The sequence below is a fragment of the Myotis daubentonii genome, chromosome 2, assembly GCF_963259705.1.
Source record: "Myotis daubentonii chromosome 2, mMyoDau2.1, whole genome shotgun sequence".
NCBI classification, from domain to species: domain Eukaryota; kingdom Metazoa; phylum Chordata; class Mammalia; order Chiroptera; family Vespertilionidae; genus Myotis; species Myotis daubentonii.
Genome location: NC_081841.1, coordinates 56,768,338 through 56,788,784, shown reverse-complemented (window position 1 = coordinate 56,788,784; position 20,447 = coordinate 56,768,338). Strand labels below are relative to the sequence as shown.

Genomic DNA, 20,447 nt, shown 5'->3' with positions numbered 1-20,447 from the left:
GTGACTACACAATATACTATACAGATGATGTATTATGTAATTGTACACCTGAAACCTATATAACTTTATTAACCAATGTCACCCTAATAAATTCAATAAAATTTTTAAGAATAGTTTATTGATTTTTAGAGAGAGAGGAAGGGAGAGGGAAAAGGAGAAACAGTGATGTGAGAGCCTAACATCAATGGGCTGCCTCCTGCTTGCCCCATACTGGGGATGGAGCCAGAAACGCAGGCATGTGCCCTTGACCGGGAATTGAACCATCAATCTCTTGGTGCACAGGACGAAGTCCAACCATTATTTTAAAAGACCCTGGCCAGTGTTGCCAGTTGGCTGGAGTGTAGCTCCATACACCAAAAGGTGGTTGGTTCAATTCCAAGTCAGGGCGCATAAGAGAGGCAAACCATCCATGTTTCTCTCTCACATCATCTTTCTCTCTCTCTCTCTCTCTCTCTCTCTCTCTCTCTCTCTCTCTTAATCCCCCTCCTTTTTTCTCTCTGAAATCAATAAAAAACATATCCTTGGATGAGGATTAAAAATACTTTTTTAAAAAGATTATGAGTGCTCACTTTGGCAACACATATACTAAGATTGGACTGATACAGAGAAGATTAGCATGGCCCCTGCGCAGGATGACACGCAAATTCACGAAGCCTTCCATAATTTTTTCCTCACAAAATTAAAAATGGAACTTCTATTTGACCCTGTGATCCCACTTCTAGGAATATAGCCTAAGAAAACAGAAACACCAATCAGAAAGGATATATGTACCCTTATGTTCATAGCAGCACAATTCACCATAGCTAAGATCTGGAAACAGCCTAAGTGCCCATCAGCAGATGAGTGGATTAGAAAACTGGTACATCTACACAATGGAATACTACGCTGCTGTAAAAAAGAAGGAATTCTTACCATTTGCAACAGCATGGATGGAACTGGAGAGCATTATGCTAAGTGAAATAAGCCAGTCGGAGAAAGATAAATATCACATGATCTCACTCATTTGTGGAATATAATGGACAACATAAACTGATGAACAAAAACAGATCCAGAGACACAGAAGCATCAAGCAGACTATCCAGCCTATGAGGGAAGGTGGGAGGTGAGGGGGTAAGAGATCAACCAAAGGACTTGTATGCGTGCATATGAGCATAACCAATGGGCACAGACAGTAGGGGGGTGAGGGCATTAGCAGGGGAGGGGAAGTGGCTGGGGAGAGGTCAATGGGTGGCAGCGGGGGGGGGGGGGAGGAGACTCATGTACTACTTTAAACAATAAAGAATTTTTTTAAATTAAATCTTTATTGTTCAGATTTAAACAATAAAGAATTTAAATTAAAAAAATTATATGAGCCAGAACCGGTTTGGCTCAGTGGATAGAGCGTCGGCTTGCGGACTGAAGGGTCCCAGGTTCGATTCCGGTCAGGGGCATGTACTTGGGTTGGGGGCACATCCCCAGTAGGAGATGTGCAGGAGGCAGCTGATCGATGTTTCTCTCTCATCGATGTTTCTAACTTTCTATCTCTCTCCCTTCCTCTCTGTAAAAATTCAATAAAATATATATATTTAAAAAAAAAAAATTATATGAGAACTAGGCAGGCTAAACTTTATAACTAGAAATACCAAATAAGTTTCAGGAATCACCCAATCCAATTTCTTTTCATTCTCTGCCTTCCAAACAATCTGATTGTTCAGAAATTATTTTCATAACTTTTAATCTCCTGGAAGTTGATGAACCATCTCTTTCTCTAGAAAAAAAAGAAAACACAATAATACAGAACACCAAAGCACACTAGATACAAGACACCTCAACTCCCATTTCGGGAGAGTCCCATTACTCTAAGAAATAGAATTGCATGTAGGAAAACAATGTGGGACTTTCATGCATCCTAAGATCCAACCCCAGTTCTCTGCTCTAAAAGTAGACAGCACCAGATGAATTCTAATACAGACTCTAGGTGTTTACTGTCTAAGGTGACAGCCATAGAAGTAAAATGACCCAGATTGTGAACCGATGTCAAAAGTTAATCATGAATTGGAAAGAACGTTAATTATCTCAGTGTGGCTCAGTTGGTTGGGCATCGCCCCATGCACCACAAGGTTGCCATGTGAAGGGCACATACCAGGTTTTGGGCTCAAACCCCAGTAGGGGGTGTGCAGGAAGCAGCTGATCAATCCATGTTTCATTCATACATTGACGTTTCTCTCTTTTTCTCCCTCTGCCTTCATCTCTCTCTAAATATCAATTAAAAATCCTTAAAAAAACAAAGTTAATTAGCCCGGCCAGCATGGCTCAGTGGTTGAGCTTCAACCTATGAACCAAGATGTCACGTTTCAATTCCCAGTCAGGGCACATGTTTCTCTCTCTTCCTCTCCCTTCCTCTGAAATCAATAAAAATAAATTATGTTAAAGAGCACCAACAACACTGAAACTATATCCTTTATTATGATACGAAATTTATTTTTTATTTTGTTATTTATTTTTAATAAATCTTTATTGTTGAAAGTATTGCAGATGTCCCTTCCCCCCCCCATTGCCCTCCTCTCCCCCCTTTCCCCCGCGCACCCCCAAGCCTTCACCACTCACTGTGTCCTTCAGTTATGTATATGCATATGAGTTCATTGGTTGAACTCCCCCCCCCCCCCCCCCCCCCGCCTTCCCTCTGAGGTTTGACAGTTGGTTCGATGTTTCTGTTTCTCTGGGTCTGAAAATATGGAGGCTTCACAAATTTGCGGGTCATCCTTGTGCAGCGGCCAAGCCAACCTTCTCCGTATTGTTCAGATTTTAGTATATGTGCTGCCGCAGTGAGCACTGATAAGTGTATTTTTAAAAATATATTTTTATTGATATCAGAGAGGGAGAGAAAGGTAGAAACATCAATGATGAGAGAGAAGTATTGTTTGGCTGCCTCCTGCACGCCCCACACTGGGGATCGAGCCTGCAACTTGGGCATGTTCCTTGACCTGGAATGGAACCGTGACCTCCTGGTTAATAGGTTGATGCTTAACCACTAAGCCACACTGGCCGGGCTTTGGTAAGTGTATTTTTTTTTAAATTATGGAATTTTGTAGAAGTGATAGAGAAGGCAATAGAGTTCTGTGGTTAGATTCAGGAAGTGTATGAGAGGAAGGGGACATCCTATTTCTTCCAGCGTGTTTGCCGCCCCCCCCCCCCGCCCCCGCCATCTGCTTTGCCCACTCTAGTGCCCACATTTTTCTAGGTTTAGTCAATGCCTCTCGAATTCTTGGTTCCCATGGGTCTAAAACCTAAGAGTTGTTTTGGGGTGAAAAAGTGAAATAAGAGTTATTTGGAACTTTTCTTGCAAAGAAAAGTCTGGTTTATCACAGACTGGTTTGTGATTCCTCCAGAAAGAAACCAAACACTTTTAAGTAAGTGCCTCAGGTAAAGGAGGTGGCTAGATCAACCCTAACCTGTGTGTGGAAAGATGCCTGCACGCCGCTATTGGCCCCTCTGCATCAGGGTGGAGAACTCAAAGTTATATGACCTGCGTGCGTGCGAGGCCCCAGGCATTCAGCTGCAGCCAGGCTGGTGGGTGCAGGCGTCCGAAGGCAGAGACAGGGCCGGTTTGCGAGGGAAGCTCTGAACGTGGCCCAGAGACCTGAACAAGGTCTATCAGGGCCAAGGAGACTTTGTTTCCAGCTACTAACATTCTCTGTGGGTGATCTGTCCTCCCACTGGCGAATCTGTGTGCCCAGAAGACTAAGTTATGGGAATAAACCAAAAAGTTGAATTTTATTTCATGGTAAAGAGATGAGATAATTCCTTAGGAAGAAGTAAAAATAAATAAATATAAATAAATATATTTTAATTTAACATATCGCCTTCCTTAAGTGAGAAAACTTAAAGAGTGCTATCGAACAACAAAGAGCCTACCCCTGCCCTCTTCTGATGTAGCATGGAATAACAGAATTTGTCTAAAACTAGAAATTGGGAAAGTGTGGCCTCTCAACTCCTTGATTTAACTCACTGGAAAACAAGGGAAAAGACAGACAACCCTGAATAATTATCTATCTCACATACTAAATATCAGCTAATAGTATGTTCTCCTCTCCTACAGCAACAAATACTTTGCTCAAAAATTACAGGGAATATCCTAAAAAAATTTTCAAGCAGACTTGTCCTTTGCCAGGTAATAAAGAAATACAGGAACCAAATCCTATAGCATCACTGGCCCAGAAAATCAGCATAGCCCTGGCCGGTGCGGCTCAGATGGTTGAGCATCATCTCTTGCACCACAAGCGGCCTGGTTTGATTCCGGGTCATGACACATGCCCGGGTTGCAGGCTCAGTCCCTGGTGGGGGCGTGCAGCAGGTAGCCGATTGATATTTCTCCCTCACATTGATGTTTCTCTCGCTCTCCCCCTCTCCCTTCCTCTCTAAAATCAATTAAAACATATTAAGTCTGAGTGTGACTCAGTGGTTGAACATCGACGCATGAACGAAGAGGTTCTCAGTTTGATTCCGGGTCAGGGCACATGCCCCGGTTGGGGTCTAGATCCCAGTGGGGGCATTCAGGAGGCAGCCAATCAATGTCTCTTTCTCATTGATGTTTCTCTCTATCCCTCTCTTTTCCTCTCCCTCTAAAATTAATAAAAATGTATTTTTAAAAAACATATTTTTAAAAAACCAGAAAATCAGCATAATATAGTAAGAAATACTAGACTGGATTCTATGCATTTCCAAAATAGATTACATTGATTATATGTTTATATTGTATTTTCCAAATGTATGTTTCCTTTATACCTGAGACAATTTTGCTTGGTTTCAGCTATCCCTAACATAAATAATTCATATGATCCCAATAGAAATTCAACAATTAGGTTGAACCATATGTAATGGCTGTTTCAATAGGTCAATTACGAATCTTTTCAAATAGTCGAATACTGGCAATTTCATATGATTAAATCTAACACTGCAAAAAATGTGAGACTATGGGGATAATAATTAGTCAGAATATTTATTAATTGGACAGTTCCTTTTCTTTGTCCACTCTCATTTTCAGATTAAAAAAAAAAACTACCAGAGAGCCCTGGCTAGTGAGCTCAGTGGGTAGAGCATTAGCCCATGCACCAAAGGATCTCAGGTGTACGACCCTTCAATTCCCAGTCAAGGGCACGTACCTGGGTTTCAGGTTTGATCCCTGGCCCAGGGTCAGGGGGCCTGTGTGGAAGGCAACCAATCAATGTCTCTCTCTCTCTCTCTCCCCCCCCTCCAACCCTCCCTCCCGTCCACTCTTCTCTCTAAAAATCAATGGAGCCTGGCCGGCGTTGCTCAGTGTTTGAGCATCAACCTATGAACAAGGAGGTCACGGTTCGATTCCAGTCAGGGTAGGCTCCATTCCCAGTGTGGGGCATGTAGGAGGCAGCCAATAAATTTTCTCTCTCAGCATTGATGTTTCTATCTCTCTCTCTCTCCCTTCCTCTCTGAAATCAATAAAAATATATTTTTAAAAAAAGAAACAGGTCTAAGGTATCAATACGCATTGTTTACAAGGTCACTAGTCACTAGCAGGTTTTACCAGAAACATAAGCTTGATGAGGACAGGGACCGTGACCGTTTTTGTACACCATCATATCCCTAGCGTTTAACAGTCCCCGAGTAATTTAAAATTTAAAGTATTTGTTCAGCCCTGGCTGGTGTGGCTAAGTTGGTCAGAGCATCATTTGGTGCACTGAAGGGTCATGGGTTTGATTCCCATTCAGGGCACACACCCAGGTTTTGGGTTCAATCCCTGATCGGGGCCCATGTGGGAGGCAACTGATCAATGTTGCTCTCTCACATCGGTGTTTTTCTCTTTCTCTCCCTCTCCCTTCCTCTCTCTCAAAATCAATTTTAAACACACACACATATATATACATATTTGTTCAGCCCTGGCCGGGTAGCTCAGTTGTTAGAGCGTCGTCCCCATAAGCCAAGGTTTCAGGTTCACTCTCCGGTCAGGGCCCATACAAGAAGCAACCAATGGCCTTGGCTGGTAATGCTCAGAGCTCAGTTGGTTGTGTCGTCCCCTGCACTAAGAGGTCGCTGGTTCGAATCCAAGTTAGGGCACATGCCGGGGTTTCGTGCTCGATCCACAGTAGGGGGCATGCAGGAGGCAGTCTGGTGTCAGGGGAGCATACTTCAGAGCCACTCAGGACAGAATTGGGACATGGCAGAAGTTAGGAGGGACCCGAGGGAACAGCATGAGGGAAGACAACACACCACAGAGCACGAGGCTTGTAGGATCCGTGGGAACCGTGTTACCCGGAACACACAGGAGAGCCCAGTGGGAGGGGACGCTTTGTGACTGGAGAGACAGGATGGGCCAAGCCCGGGAGAGCGTCCCTGTTACCCGGGAGCTCTGGTGCAGAACCCGTGGGTGAGGTGACACAACTACATGTTCTGCCCAGTGCCTTCTGTCTGTGTCTCAGATCTCCCGTCAACATCAGCAGGCATTTTCACACCCATTGTCATGGCTACTGTCCAAATAATAATAAAACAAAGTTTAAAAAAAAGGAAAATTACAAGTGTTGGCAAGGATGTGGAGAATAGAAACACTTGTGCATTTTGGGTGAGGACATAAGTTGGTGCAGCCACTGAAGAATGGGTCTGGAAGTCCCTGAAAATATTAAACATAAAATTACAACATGACCAAACTCACCTCTAAGTATATATGCAGTGTCTCAAACACATCCTTGCATACCCATCTAATAGTAGCATAATTCACAATGGACAAGAGTCCATGGACAGGTGAATGGATAAGCACAGTGTGGGTCATACATGTAGAGGGATGTTGCTAGTACTCGGCATTATAAAGCAAGGAGATCTGTCACATGCTGCAACATGGGTGAGCCTAGAGGACAGTACACCATGTGAAGTAAGCCAGTCACAGAAAGACAATAATGTATTATTTCTATACACGAGGTTTCTAGAGCAGTCAGATTAATAGGAACAGAGAGTAGAATGGTAGTTACCAGGGGCTGGGTGGGGGGATATAATTTTCAGTAAAATATCAGCATTGAACCCTGGCTATTGTTACTCAGTGGTAAGAGTGTTGGCCAGGGCACTAGAGAATCAACAGTTGGATTCCCAGTCAAGGACACATACCTGGGCTGCAGGACTGATCCCAGGCCCTGGTCCAGGTGCCTGAGGGAAGCAACCAATCAATGTGTCTCTCTCACATAGGTGTTTCTCTCTCTCTCTCTCTCTCTCTCTCTCTCTCTCTCTCTCTCTCTGTCTCTTTCTCCCTCTCCTCTTCCCTTTCACTCTCTCTAAAAAATCAATGGAAAAAGTATCTTCAGGTGAGGTTTAACAAAAACTAAAATAAAATAAAGTCATTAAAATTACTGCAAACATACCATTGTCATCCTGCATACAGGTCCTTCGGATGACATTCTGTACCTAATAATAATACTGGTAATTAAAAGAGTAGTGATATTTTTATTGCAAACAATGGTCAGACAATGTGCAAACATAACTTACCATATTTAATCATTGCTACAGATCAGTAAGCTATTACATTTCCCGTTTTAACAAGTGAGTCGACTAACTTTCCGAAAGTAAGAAACTTGCTCAATTGTGCACAGTTAGGAGGCCACCTGGTCCAGCTCAGGCATTGGTGTGAACGGCAAAGTAACCAGGAGGGACTTTCAGTCGGGGTGTCTGGTAGCGGCGACATATCAGATGGAAGGGAAGTGGATGCCACTTAAGATCTAGCTCAGCTGCTTGCATCTCAGTTTCTCACTCAATCCAGTTCTCTAGTTGATGGCTCAACCTAGTTTCTTCATCTGTTCAATTCTTTCTTCTTTTCTTTTTTAAAAAAGATCACTGACTGACAACACCAAGAAGGCAGGTGGAAGGGAGTCGGGCTGTGTAACTCGCAGACCTTCAGCTGTAACAACAGAAAGATGAGCAGGATGAAGCGACTCTGAAACTAAGGGAATGTAGGCCTCTGGCACGGTGACAGTCATCTACAGGCCTCATCTTATTTCCAGCCAGTTGGAGGCCAAGGGTTACTAACTGGTAGTTTGCTGCCCACAACATGATAAACCAACCTAATTAACTGAATAAATAGTCTAGAGCAGCGGTTCTCAACCTGTGGGTCGCGACCCCTTTGGCGGTCGAATGACCCTTTCACAGGGGTCGCCTAAGACCATCCTGCATATCAGATATTTACATTATGATTCATAACAGTAGCAACACTGCAGTTATGAAGTAGCAACGAAAATAACTTTATGGTTGGGTCACAAAATGAGGAACTGTATTTAAAGGACCAGAAGGTTGAGAACCACTGGTCTAGAGGATCCTGCTGTGAGGATTAGCTCACCAATTTCCTTGCCCATCTCACTAATCCTCAGGTTATTTGGACTTCTCTAGGAAGTTCTCTGAAAATTCATAAACCACTTTATTCAACCTGCTGATGATGCAATATTTTATAGGTGTTACTGTACAGATCTTTCACACCTTTTATTAAATATATCCCTAAGATTTTGATAATTCTGGATATTATAAATTGCACTGTTTCTTAATTTCTGAGTGTTCAAGGTAAGTATATAGAAATATAATTAATTTTTGTATATTTATCTTATATCCTGCAACCATGCTAAACTCACTTATTAATCCTTTGGTAGACACTATCAGGTTTTCGACAAGTCATTTCTGAAAACAGTTTTACACTTGATCTTAGCCAAAAAGCTGAGAAGCGAGTCTTCATTTACAGTGCCTTTTTCTTTTTGCTCTACTGCACTGGCTAGAACCTCCTATAAAATGTTCAGAAGCAACGCAGTGGACATCCTTGCATTAAACTTGTTGGGAGGAATGCATCCATTCACCATGTTTGGTAGAGATTTTTTCCCCTCAATGTGCTTTATCAAACCGAGGAAATTCCCTTTAAATTATGATTTGCTTAGAGCTTTTATCATAAATTAGTGAACTGTCAAATGCACCTTCAGCATTTATTAATCACATGGGTTTTCTCATGTATTGATATGGTGGATTTTCTTATCTTATTATTGCCATAGTTGTTCATAATATTTGGAGAACCTTTAGTGGTTTTACCTCTCTCATTCTCAGCATTGGTCATTTCTTTCTTTTAATCCTGTTCAGTCTGGACAGGTATATGGATTGTTCTAGGGCTTCTCAAAGAACAGCTTCTGGGTTGGTTACATTTTTTCTATTACCTTTTCCTTTCCAATGTCATTGACTTCTGCTCTACCTTTGTTATTTCTCCTCTTCTGCTTATACTTTTATTTGCTTTGCTTTTTCTTAAGTGGAAGCTGGGGTCACTGATTTGAGACTTTTCCCGCCTTCACATAGCATCTAGTGCTATAACTCTCCCTCTAAGTACTGCTTTCATTGCATCACAAGATACAACGTCAACGCACAAAAATAAACTGTATGTCCATATACCAGCAATGAACAAGTAGAAACCAAAATTAGGAAAACAACACCATTTACAATAGTTCCAAGAAAATAATTACTTAGCTCTAAATCCAATAAAACTTGTACAGAGTCTGTATGCTGAAACTACATAATGCTGGTGAAAGAAACAAACCAAAAAAAAGGAAATAAATGGAGACATGTCATATTCATGGTTTAGAAGATTCCCCATCCTAAATACGTGAACTCTCCCCAAACTTACTCTATAGATTTAATTCAATCCAGTGAAAATCCCAGCAGGGCTTTTTTTTTTTTTTTTAATATATTTTATTGATTTTTTTACAGAGAGGAAGGGAGAGAGATAGAGAGTTAGAAACATCGATGAGAGAGAAACATCGATCAGCTGCCTCCTGCACATCTCCTACCGGGGATGTGCCCGCAACCCAGGCACATGCCCTTGACCGGAATCGAACCTGGGACCTTTCAGTCCGCAAGCCGACGCTCTATCCACCGAGCCAAACCGGTTTCGGCCCAGCAGGGCTTTTGTATAGACAAACTGATTCTAAAATTTACGTAGGAAGGCAAAACTGATAGAAAAGCCAAAATAATTTTGCAAGAATAAAGTTGTAGGAATCACACTACCAGATTTTTAAGACACAAAAAGCTACAGTAATCATGACCATGTGCTATTGACAAAAGGAGACACACATAGACCAATGGAAGAGAATACAAAGTCCAGAAATCAACCTATATTAAAATGGCTAATTGATTCTTGACAAACATACAAAAGAAATTCATCGGTAAAAGAATAGACGTTTCAAGAAAGGGTCCTGAAACAACCAGACAGCCATCCATGTGTCCCCAAACAAAAACCATAACCCTCACATTTTGAAAAAATTAACTCAAGAGATTATAAATCTAAATTTCATGTTAAACTATAAAACATTTAGAAGAAAATATAGTAGAAAATCTTTAAGAACTGAGGCTAAACAATGATTTCTTAGACATGCCACCAAAAAGCAAAATCCATGTAAGAAAAAAAATTTAATAAACTGGACTTCACCCAAATAAAAATCGTTGCTCTATGAAAAACACTGTTAAGTGAATGAAGAGACAAGCTGCAACCTAGGAGAAAATATTGCAAATCATGTAACTGAGAACCAATTTGTACCCAAAATACATAAAGGTTCTAATCTAAGCTCAACAGTAAGAAAACTACCCAATGTAAAAATGAACCAAAAAATATTAGAAAAAGAACAAAAACAACTTAAAAGGCAAAAGAAATTAAACATGAACAAAAGATTTGGATACTTCATCAAAGAAGATACACAGATGGTAAATAATCCAACTTTCCATTAGAGAAACGTGAATGAAAACCATGATGAGATGTCACTACATATCTATTAAAATGGCTAAAATAAGAAATACTGACAATATCAAGTGCTGATAAAGATGCAGAATTGGAACTGCCTTTTGCTGAGTAATAACTTTTTCTGAAACATTATATAAATACTAGTGGCCTGGTGCACGAAATTTGTGTGTGTAGTGGGGGGGCCCTTAGCCCAGCCTGCACCCCCTCCAATCAGGTACCCCTTGGGGGATGTCCGACCAGCAGTCTGATATCCCTCTCGCAATCTGGGACCGCTAGCTCCTAACCGCTCACCTGCCTGCCTGTCTGATCACCCCTAACCTCTCTGCCTGCCTCCCTGCCTGATAGCCCCTAACTGCCCTCCCCTGCTGGCCTGATCGCCCCTAACTGCCTCTGCCTGCCTGATCGCCAGGGTCCGGGGTGCAGGTGAATGGGATTCCTGGCTGGCAGGCCACTGACAGCAAGCTATCCAACGGCCAATTCTGCAAGGAATGGGGCTCCCACCTCCCTCCTGTCAGGGTCTGATTCGAAGGCTGGCCACACCCCTGATTGCATGAGACCCAGAGTTCCACCTTGCCCTGGCCGGCTGGGGCCCACAGCCCCTCCTGCTGCAGCACTGTGACGTCCCGGGGCCCACAGCCCCTCGGCAGTCAGTGCTGGGTCGCCGCGGCACCCGTGGGAGCTGGGGAGGAGGGGCCGAGAGGTCAGCAGTTCAGCCCGCTCGCCAGTCCCACCCACCCGAGCTTGCTGTGTGCACAGCCTGGCGTTTGGTCATTACAGACCCTGGCCCTTTAGATAGATAGATAGATAGATAGATAGATAGATAGATAGATAGATAGATAGATAGATAGATAGATGCTTGCAGGAAGGAATATTTTGGGGTTTTGTTGTTGTATTAATATATTTTTATTGATTTCAGAGAGGGAGAGATAAAAACATCAATGATGAGAGAGAACCATGGATTGGCTGCTTCCTGCACGTCCCCTTCTGGGGATCGATCCTGCAACTCGGGCATATGCCCTTGATTGAGATTGAACCTGGGACCCTTTAGTCCGCAGTCCAACGCTCTATCCACTGAGCCAAACCAGCTAGGGCAGAAAGTAATATTTTGACATCGTGACTTTAGGCAAAGACACTCTCCAGTCGACTCAACACAAGTTTCTAGTCAGAGAACGTATGGAACAAATTTGAATTGTGCACCAAATTTAAATGCAGCGTAAAATGTTTTAGTTGGCATGAGTGGAATCCTCTAGATTTCAGGCAGCCATGTCTGTCCACTATTTCCTCCTTTCGAAAAGCACTCTTGAATTTATCCTTTGTTTAGTCCTAAAGGAGCAAATGTTTTCTGTAAAGGGTCATGGTATTTTCAGCTTTGCGGCCATCAGGCCTGTTGCAGCTACTTCCCTCCGCCCTGAGCAGAGCAGTGGAGACGTTTCTATTGCGTGGTTCCAGGCCGACTATACAGGAACTGGCCGTGGCTTGGTCTGGCCCACTGACCCGCTGCAGGGGCTGAAGCAGCGGGGGGTCAGGGCCAGCCCACACATTCAGAACTCCGCTGGCAGCTCTCAGCAGGACCAGAGCCAGCTTCCATTAGCACTAAGCATTTCATTAGCAGCTCCCTGGTTTTATTGGAGAAACATCTTAACTGCTGGCAAGCACTGGCCTCGAGGTAGTTTCGAGAGACATCTCCTTTCTAATCATCCCTTTCTGATCCTGTTAAGCAGCTCAACCGGCACCATCCATGCAGCCAGGGGCTGAGAGACGACTGCCTTAGGTGGCTGAGCTGTGTCAAGAGTCCAGTTCTCCCGACCTCAACCTCAGGTCTCTCCCAGTGAATAAGCACCGCCCCTTACACACAGGGCGCCCCCAGAAGAACAGGGAGTATCTGCTCCTGCCCATCATGGGGGCAGAGTGTGTCTCAGGGCTGCCCAGGGACGGCCTCACCATCACCCACCTCATCCTTATCCCTGGGGGTGGCGCCCAGGGGACCTGGAGCCACCGGGACAAGCGCAGTGCCCAGCTCCTCCAGCCTACCTGGTGGCCCAAGACACATGGCTGCAGGGCCAGGGGCCGGGTCTGCCGAGGCCTCTGGTCTTCACAAAACCCATGCATGCTTAAAAAAATAAACTTTATTAATATACCTGTCAGAGTCCAGGCTAAAATTATAGCAACCTATTTACAAAGTGCTGCCCGCGAGCCCGGCGTGGCTGCGCCTGGCACTCCTGTAAAAACACACCGAGCGCGGCCTCCACACAGGCGGGGCCACCAGCACATTTACAGAACAACCCTCAGGGACAGAGCGCACGGGAGGAGGGCAGGAGACCCAGGGAGAGATGGACAGTCGGACACGGGTGGGAGAGAAGGCCGGCGGGCCTGCCTCAGTACTTCAGGCTGCAGGTCGGACTGCTGCGGACCCTGCCGCCCTGCAGGGGCGGCGAGTTCCAGATGGCGGAGCTGGTGCGCTTGTGGTAGCGAGGCTTGCTCTTCCTGAAGATGTCCTCCAGGTCAAGCTGGCGAATGGTCCGAAGAGCTCTAGCAGGTTCGGGGGGTGGCAGTACTGGTGGAGGATGGCCTGGCTGAGCTGGGTGCCTGCAGGGAATACAGGGCCGGGTCAGTGCCTTGGGGATCCCCATGCCCCTGCCCCACCCAGAGCCCTTATCAGCCTCTGCACACCAGCGTGCCCCACCGCCTGCCAGGCCAGCTCCTCTGAGCCCTGCTCCTCCCGCCCCCACCACCAAACACCGATCATGCTCTCACTGCACGTTCCTCCTGCCAACTAGAATTAGGTGGCTTTGCCAGTCATCTGGCTTCCTGGCCACAATGACCCCTGCTAATTGACACCTCCCAAGTGAGTTGAGTCAGATCCTGGTTACTGTGTGGTACAAATGAGGTGGCACTCACAAGAGCAAGCTGTCTTCTGTAGAGCGCTGACCCCTGGGGAGGGAGACTGCAGCCGCCCTGACCCCCAGCCCTGCAAACTCTGCAGAGCACCACTGTATGCACGGCCCCCACTCCACTGCCGCAGGCTTCACACCCAGGCCTGAGGCCGCAGGCACGCTCACCCACACTCCTGTTTAAACACTGGGGTCTCTAAACTGCAGGCTCAAATCCTGCTCAAGTGCCCGCCCCCACCTCGGGGCGTTCCTGCCTCCCCAGCTGGAACTCCCAGCCCGGCTCAGTGCACTGCTGAACCCCATCACCTCTCTTAGCTCCGTTCCCACCCCACGCTGCTTATTTAGGCCCAAGTCTCATCTGGCCTGCTGGGCAGGACTGGAAGGAGGGGCCTAGAACCAGCCAGAACACCCAGCACCAGGTGCCCATAGCCAGCCCCTATTTAATGCATCTGTTGGGAACAAAGGCGTCCAACATGTGCTCCAAAGGTGGGCCCAGTGGACAGTCCCACTCTTTGCTGAGCGCGTCCCAAGGCTGGGTGCGGGCTTGCCAGGCCAACACGTCAGGTTCCTAGTCCCTGAGCACCACAGCCTCCCAACACCCGCATCGGCCAAGCCACTTCCTCCGGGGCCCCAGAAGTCCCAAGTGAGGACCCAGGACCCAGAGCTCCGGGCCCTGCTCACCTGTGGCCCATGGGGGGATGGGCTTCCGGGGATGGGACTCATCATCAGTGGAGTCATCGCTGTTCAGATCCATCCCGTAGTCATCCAGGTTGATCTTGCGGGGAGCCCTGGGCACCTGCGGCGTCATTTGATATGAGGTACAGGCTGGAGACTGGAAAAATAAACAAGGGCGTCAGCTCCCCCTTCCCCGCTCCTGCAACTCCCACCACCGAGGAGATGGGGCCCGGCCACCTCCCCTCCTTTCACAGGAAAAATAAAAGGCTCAGGGTCGCTTTAAAAGTCACACCACAAACACAGCCCTGACTCTTCCTTTTTCACGTTAAAGTAAGTTGCGACTGTACTTCCACGTCAGCGTGTCTCCTGTGAACAGCTCCCGGGACTCCATTGGGAACCTCATGATTTGAAACATCCATCTAGGGCCGTGGTTCTCAACCTTCTGGCCCTTTAAATACAGTTCCTCATGTTGTGACCCAACCATAACATTATTTTCGTTGCTACTTCATAACTGTAATGTTGCTACTGTTATGAATCGTCATGTAAATATCTGATATGCAGGATGGTCTTAGGCGACCCCTGTGAAAGGGTCGTTCGGCCGCCGAAGGGGTCACAACTCACAGGTTGAGAACCGCTGGTCTAGGGTGACCATTCAGCTAACTTCCCACTTTCCAACCTTCACCTATGCTGCACTGAAAACCCTCATAATATGTTTTGTTTGTAAAGCATTAAACTGGAAGTCACCTAAATGCTTGTCAACAGGCGCTGGTTAAAGAAATTCTGATACAACTAGCTGGTACGCAACAGTCAAAAATGAGAGATTTACAAGTGCTGAAGTAGATGTGTACAATATAAAAACAGCGACAGGGGAGGGGAAAAGTATCAAGCTGCCAAATGGTATCTATGAGAGTAGATGCTTGTGTCCCCCCCCCCCCCCCCCAATTCCTGTTGAATCCTCTCTCTCCACATGATGGTATTGGGAGGTGGGGCCTTGGGAGGTGCTTAGGTCACGAGGGTGGAGCCCTCAGGAATTCGATCAGTGCCCTTCACAGAGGCTCCAGAGAGCTCTGCCTCCCCTTCCCGGGTGCAAGCGAGGGCCCAGCGAGAAGACAGCCGGCTGTGAACCAGCAAGACGGCCCCTAATAGACACTGAATCCGTCTCAAATAAATGTTTGCTTAAGCCACCTGGCCGATGGTACCTTGTTAAAGCAGCCTGAGCAGACTGGGTAGCCTGTATGCAGAGCCTGTGTCCACTTAGAACATGTAACAATATAGGGAGATGTACACTGAACTCAAGAGTTTGCTCCTTTATAAGTTTAGTGTTTGTCTTAACAAATTCTCGTTTGAGAACAGGAAAGGACACACGTATCTAGAAGAGTAGAAACTCCTGGGCCGCCTGCGTCCTTCCTCTTTCTCATGGTCCTCAGATGTGAACTGGCCGCCAGCTTTGGGGAGAGAATAGCCAGAGCTGGGGCTCCTCTCTGCTCCGGTGCTTGGCCTCACCTGCACGTCCATGGTCGTGTTCGGGCCTTTGCTGGCCGCTGCAGCCTCCTTGGCTCTCTTCTCCTGCTCCTCCTGTAGGCGCTGCTGCTTTTCCTGGGACCAGTGGCCAGCCAGGGGTTACGGGCCATGGGAATGTGCTCTCCCCAAGCCCCAGGCAAAACCCGCATGGCCAAGCAAGGCAGCTCCCGCCCCAGGAGCCACCAGATCAGAGCTCCCCAGCCCCAAGCTCAGCACGACCCCGAGCGAGCCCCACCCCCACCACCCACCCCCGGCTCCCCTGTACCTTTTTCTTCCCCTCCAGTTCCCTCTGCAGCCTCTCCTGTTGCAGCCTCAGGGCTTTCTCCCTCTCCTGCAGCTCCCTGAGGACCAAGCAAGGGCCTGTCATGGTGGGAAGCTGAGCCCTGGCTCAGTTCCCATCCCTTCCAGGGAAGCTGGGCTCATGGCGCTGGCTGTAGAAGACAGAATGGCAGAATGGGCACAGCAGCCAAGAGCCCACAGCTGCACCTGGGCTCCAAGGGCTGGAAAGCGCCCAGCTGGGTGCAGGAGCACTCGGCTTTGGATCCACCAAATCTGGCCCCACGCTTCCACTTGACTTAGGGCTGAGCTTCCGCCTTTGCTGTGCAATGGAGATCCTCACACCTTTCCTCCCGTCACCACGAGAATCAGATGAGAAAACCTGAGTGACCTCGGATCGTCCCGGCCCACAGGGTGGACCTTGGGCTCCAAGCCTGGCGTGAGCAGAGCTGGGCGGTTTCTGGGCTTTGGAGCCACCTCCACTTACTAGTTTGTGACTTAAGGCATTTAACCTCCCTGCACCTGCCCTCGCTCTGGGAAGTGGAGCTGCTGGTTCCTATGCCACAGGGCCTTCGAGTGAGGATTCGACAAGAAACATGTGTAGAACGTAGCTCAGTAACCCCCAAGCTGCCAACTGATACGACCATCGCACCGTCACTGCCATGAAGACCCTGGCACTGGGCGGCACCCATGCAATTCTAAAACCACATCAACTGCCACCTACCGCCCTTTGTCCCCCGCCCAGACTCCTGTCTCTGATTCTGCCGTAGGACCAGGACACTTTTGTGTCAGTCAAGAAGCACAGGGAGCCCTGACCAGGTATCTCAAATGGTTAGAGCATCGTCCCGATACACCAAGGTCGCGGGTTTGATCCCAGGTCAGGGCACGTACAAGAATCAGCCCATGAATGCAAAAATAAGTGGAACAACAAATCAATGTTTCTCTCTATAAAATCAATAATTTTTTTATTTTTTATTTTATTTTTTTAAAATATATTTTTATTGATTTTTCACAGAGAGGAAAGGAGAGGGATAGAGAGTCAGAAACATCGATGAGAGAGAAACATCGATCAGCTGCCTCCTGCACATCCCCCACTGGGGATGTGCCCACAACCAAGGTACATGCCCCTGACCGGAATCGAACCTGGGACTCTTCAGTCCCCAGGCCGACGCTCTATCCAGTGAGCCAAACCGGCTAGGGCAATAATTTTTTTAAAAAAAGCACAGGGAGATGGTACCCATGCAGTTCATCCCCATGGCTTCCACCCCCACTCCCCACTGGGCCCACGGCCACCTGAAGACTGGCAGGGACGTGTTGCCTGCTGTTTCTTGGGCGGTGGAGGCAGGAGAGGCAGTTGGGTACTCTAGGCCTGCTTGGGTATTCCCACCTCTCTGCACACACACACGGGCACAGTGCGCTTCATCACAGGCGCAGATCCCGCCTCCCCTGGCCAACAGTGACTGTGGCTTGTCCTCTTTGGCATCCCCAAGATCTGGTACAGCCGAGCACAGGGCGGGCCCCAGAATAAGCCTCACAGAACCCGCTGCAGAGACCTCTCCTCTGAGAGCGGCAGACCCAGGCTCTGCTGCCATGGATACCAAGGGAGGCAGTCGGAAGTGATGGGGGCGGGAGGTCTGGGTGCTCATCACCACAGAGGAGGCATGTTTAGTGGGGAGGGTCTGCAATGCAGCCAAAGAACTCCTGCTCAAATGCCCATGGGGGCCTGTTGAGCACCCCGCTGCCCCGCCGTGTCAGCTGAGGACAAAATGGAACAGAGGGGGCAGCACACTGGCTGGAGGTAGCACTAAGAGAGTCCCAAGTGAACCCGCCCATTACGTCTTCCATCTCCCAGAGCCGACGCCACATTCAGGGTCTGCCTGCTGCAGGCCTCTGGGTGCTGAGCCAAGGGAAGCATGACCCTCTTTTGCAAGCCCAAGGGAAGGGGGAACTGCTCTAGAGGACTGCTCCGTCTCTCGTCCACACAAACACATGTGGCTGGACATCGCCTTGGCCCCCAGGGGCTGGCCCACCAGCCTGGCCCCCGGGGCTCCCTCACCTCTCGGCCTGGAGCCGTTCCTGCTCCCTCCGCTGTTCCTGTTCCCGCTGCTCGGCCAGCCTCCTGGCCTCGGCCGCCTTCAGCAGACGCTCTTGCCCATCCTCTTCCTCCTTCTTCCTTGGCTGCTCTTCCTCCTCCTGTGAACACAGAGCAAAGTCAGGGCCTCAGGCCAGGCCCGGGCTGGGCTGGAGAGGTGCCAGAGGTCTGGGAAGGAGGGCGGGGTGGTTGACAGGAGGCATCAGAGATCGTCAGGGGCTGAGCCAGGGTCGCCCCACGCCAGGAGCCACAAATCACCACTCAGCCTGAAAAGGCATCTGGTGGCAGCTTCTTTTGCTGCTGCAGCAGATTTTAGGGCACAGACTGGAGCCAGACGCACTTGCTGTGACACTGAGCTATCATTTAAGCCCTTGGTTCCCTTATCGAGCAAATGGGGACAAAAACAGTAATACCTACACCTCACAGAGTTGCCGAGTTTATGCACATACCTAGAACAGCGCCTGGCACGGGGTAAATACTCAACCAATTCAGCCATCAGTGTCATGACCCCAAAGACAGATCTGTGTTCCGTGGGGTCATGAGAGGGACAGCTCCAAGGAAGAGGTAGGTCCCTACTCTTCTAGGCAGAACATCTCACCCTCACAACAGCCCTCTCGGGTAGATACCACTGCTACCTGAAGGAACCAAAGCACAGAGAGGTCAAGAAACCTGTGTGGGGTCACACAGCTAATAAAAGAGCGAGAGCTGAGAGTGGAAGTCTGGCTTCGAGTCCATGTGCCTGACCCTCAAAGTGCCATCTCTACAGAAACACAAAGGCAGGCCACTGCCACCGCCCCCATCTCCAAGGCATTTGTGGAACCTCCTCAGGGCCGGACGCCACAAGACCCACCAGAATTAAGCCAGCAAAGTGGGGTACGCCCAGCAGTCCTCAGGGGCGGAGGCAGCGCCCATCCTGCCCCGCCTCCTCCTCGATGCCCAACCCGCCACCTGCATTCGCACCTGCGGCAGACCCCTGAGCCTCCGTGCCTCCTCCTCCTGCTTCCCGCGCACATCCGTCTTCTGGGCTGCTGCCATTTTCTTGGTCTTCTCCTCAGCCAGTCGCTCCTCCTTGGCCTGCAGAGCCCACCCCTACATGCCCATTAGAGCCGCCTCCTCACTCACACTCAGCCCTACAGCCGGGTCCCAGAACCGTGACAGGCACCCACGCCCCTGCAAGCCCACTTGTTCCTCACAGCCCAGGGCAGGGGCACCTGGGTGCCTGTCCTGCCGGGAGCATGAGCCCACCCACTCGCTGAGGGCTGCTGCTTAGACCTCCCACCCTCAGCTGGGCTCAGAACGAACTCCAGGGCCCTGGATGGAGACGAGAGGGGTCCAGGGCGTCAAACCCCTAACTTCCTGAGGGGTCCAGTTCTAATCCTCGGGCCACCAAGTTTGACCTGCCTGGGCCCCAGCAGGGAACAGCCCACTGACACCTGGACGCCCGCCCGCCCGCCCGCGGCTCTCACCTTCTCGTTCTTCTCCTGCAGAGCCATCCTCTGCTCGATCTGCTTTATCTTCTCCGCCCTCATTTGCTCGGCCCGCTCCCGGGCCTGCAGCACCCTGCGCAGGCGCTCCTCCCGCTTCCTGTGAGCACAGGGCAGTCAGGGGGGCCCAGCGGCCTGGCTGCACAGGGGCTGGGAGCGGCGCCACTTACAGCTTCAGCTCCTCCAGCCGCCGCCGCTTGTCCTCCTCCACCTTCAGCCTGCGCAGCTGCTCGGCCTCCTCCTTCCGCCGCAGGTTCTCCAGGCGCCGCTGCTCCTTCTCCTGGGTGGGAGGGGGTGTGAGCAAGGCCAGCCCAGTGCTGGGCAGGGGCAGAGCTGGCCCAGGACAACCCCCCAGGCCCACAGCCTCCAGCCAGATGGGCAGCAGCATCAGACTGCTTCTGAGGGCAGAGTGGCCCACAAACACCCTCCGTTGCCACCCAGACTGAGGCTTGGCTTTCCGTCTTGCTTCTCAGGGACCTTAAGGCAGCGGTTCTCAACCTGTGGGTCGCGACCCCTTTCACAGGGGTTGCCTAAGACCAGTGAACCTTTTGAGCTCGGCGTGTCAGCGTTTTGAAAAACCCTAACTTAACTCTGGTGCCGTGTCACATATAGAAATGTTTTGATATTTGCAACCATAGTAAAACAAAGACTTATATTTTTGATATTTATTTTATACTAGGGGCCCGGTGCACGAAATTCGTGCACTGGGTGTGTGTGTGGGGGGAGTGTCCCTCAGCCCGGCCTGCCCACTCTCACAT

At 48.8% G+C, this 20,447-nt stretch overlaps 1 protein-coding gene and 2 non-coding genes across 3 annotated transcripts in view; 1 reads left to right on the top strand and 2 right to left on the bottom strand.

Moving 5' to 3' along the window:
- The first annotated feature begins 561 nt into the window (after positions 1 to 561).
- On the top strand, positions 562 to 667 carry LOC132228905 (U6 spliceosomal RNA). The gene has a single exon (XR_009451512.1). It is a non-coding gene; the product is annotated as a U6 spliceosomal RNA (small nuclear RNA).
- Positions 668 to 2,705: 2,038 nt separating this feature from the next.
- LOC132228938 (U6 spliceosomal RNA) lies at positions 2,706 to 2,812 on the bottom strand. The gene has a single exon (XR_009451537.1). It is a non-coding gene; the product is annotated as a U6 spliceosomal RNA (small nuclear RNA).
- A 10,049-nt stretch (positions 2,813 to 12,861) lies between these two features.
- LOC132226558 (inner centromere protein-like) overlaps positions 12,862 to 20,447 on the bottom strand; it is a 47,528-nt gene continuing 39,942 nt past the window's right edge. The window contains 9 exon segments of the mRNA XM_059681156.1: positions 12,862 to 13,268; positions 13,271 to 13,336; positions 14,323 to 14,473; positions 15,820 to 15,912; positions 16,103 to 16,178; positions 18,170 to 18,306; positions 19,166 to 19,279; positions 19,672 to 19,789; positions 19,860 to 19,969. Coding sequence (XP_059537139.1) covers positions 13,126 to 13,268; positions 13,271 to 13,336; positions 14,323 to 14,473; positions 15,820 to 15,912; positions 16,103 to 16,178; positions 18,170 to 18,306; positions 19,166 to 19,279; positions 19,672 to 19,789; positions 19,860 to 19,969 — 1,008 coding nt within the window. The 3' untranslated portion in view covers positions 12,862 to 13,125.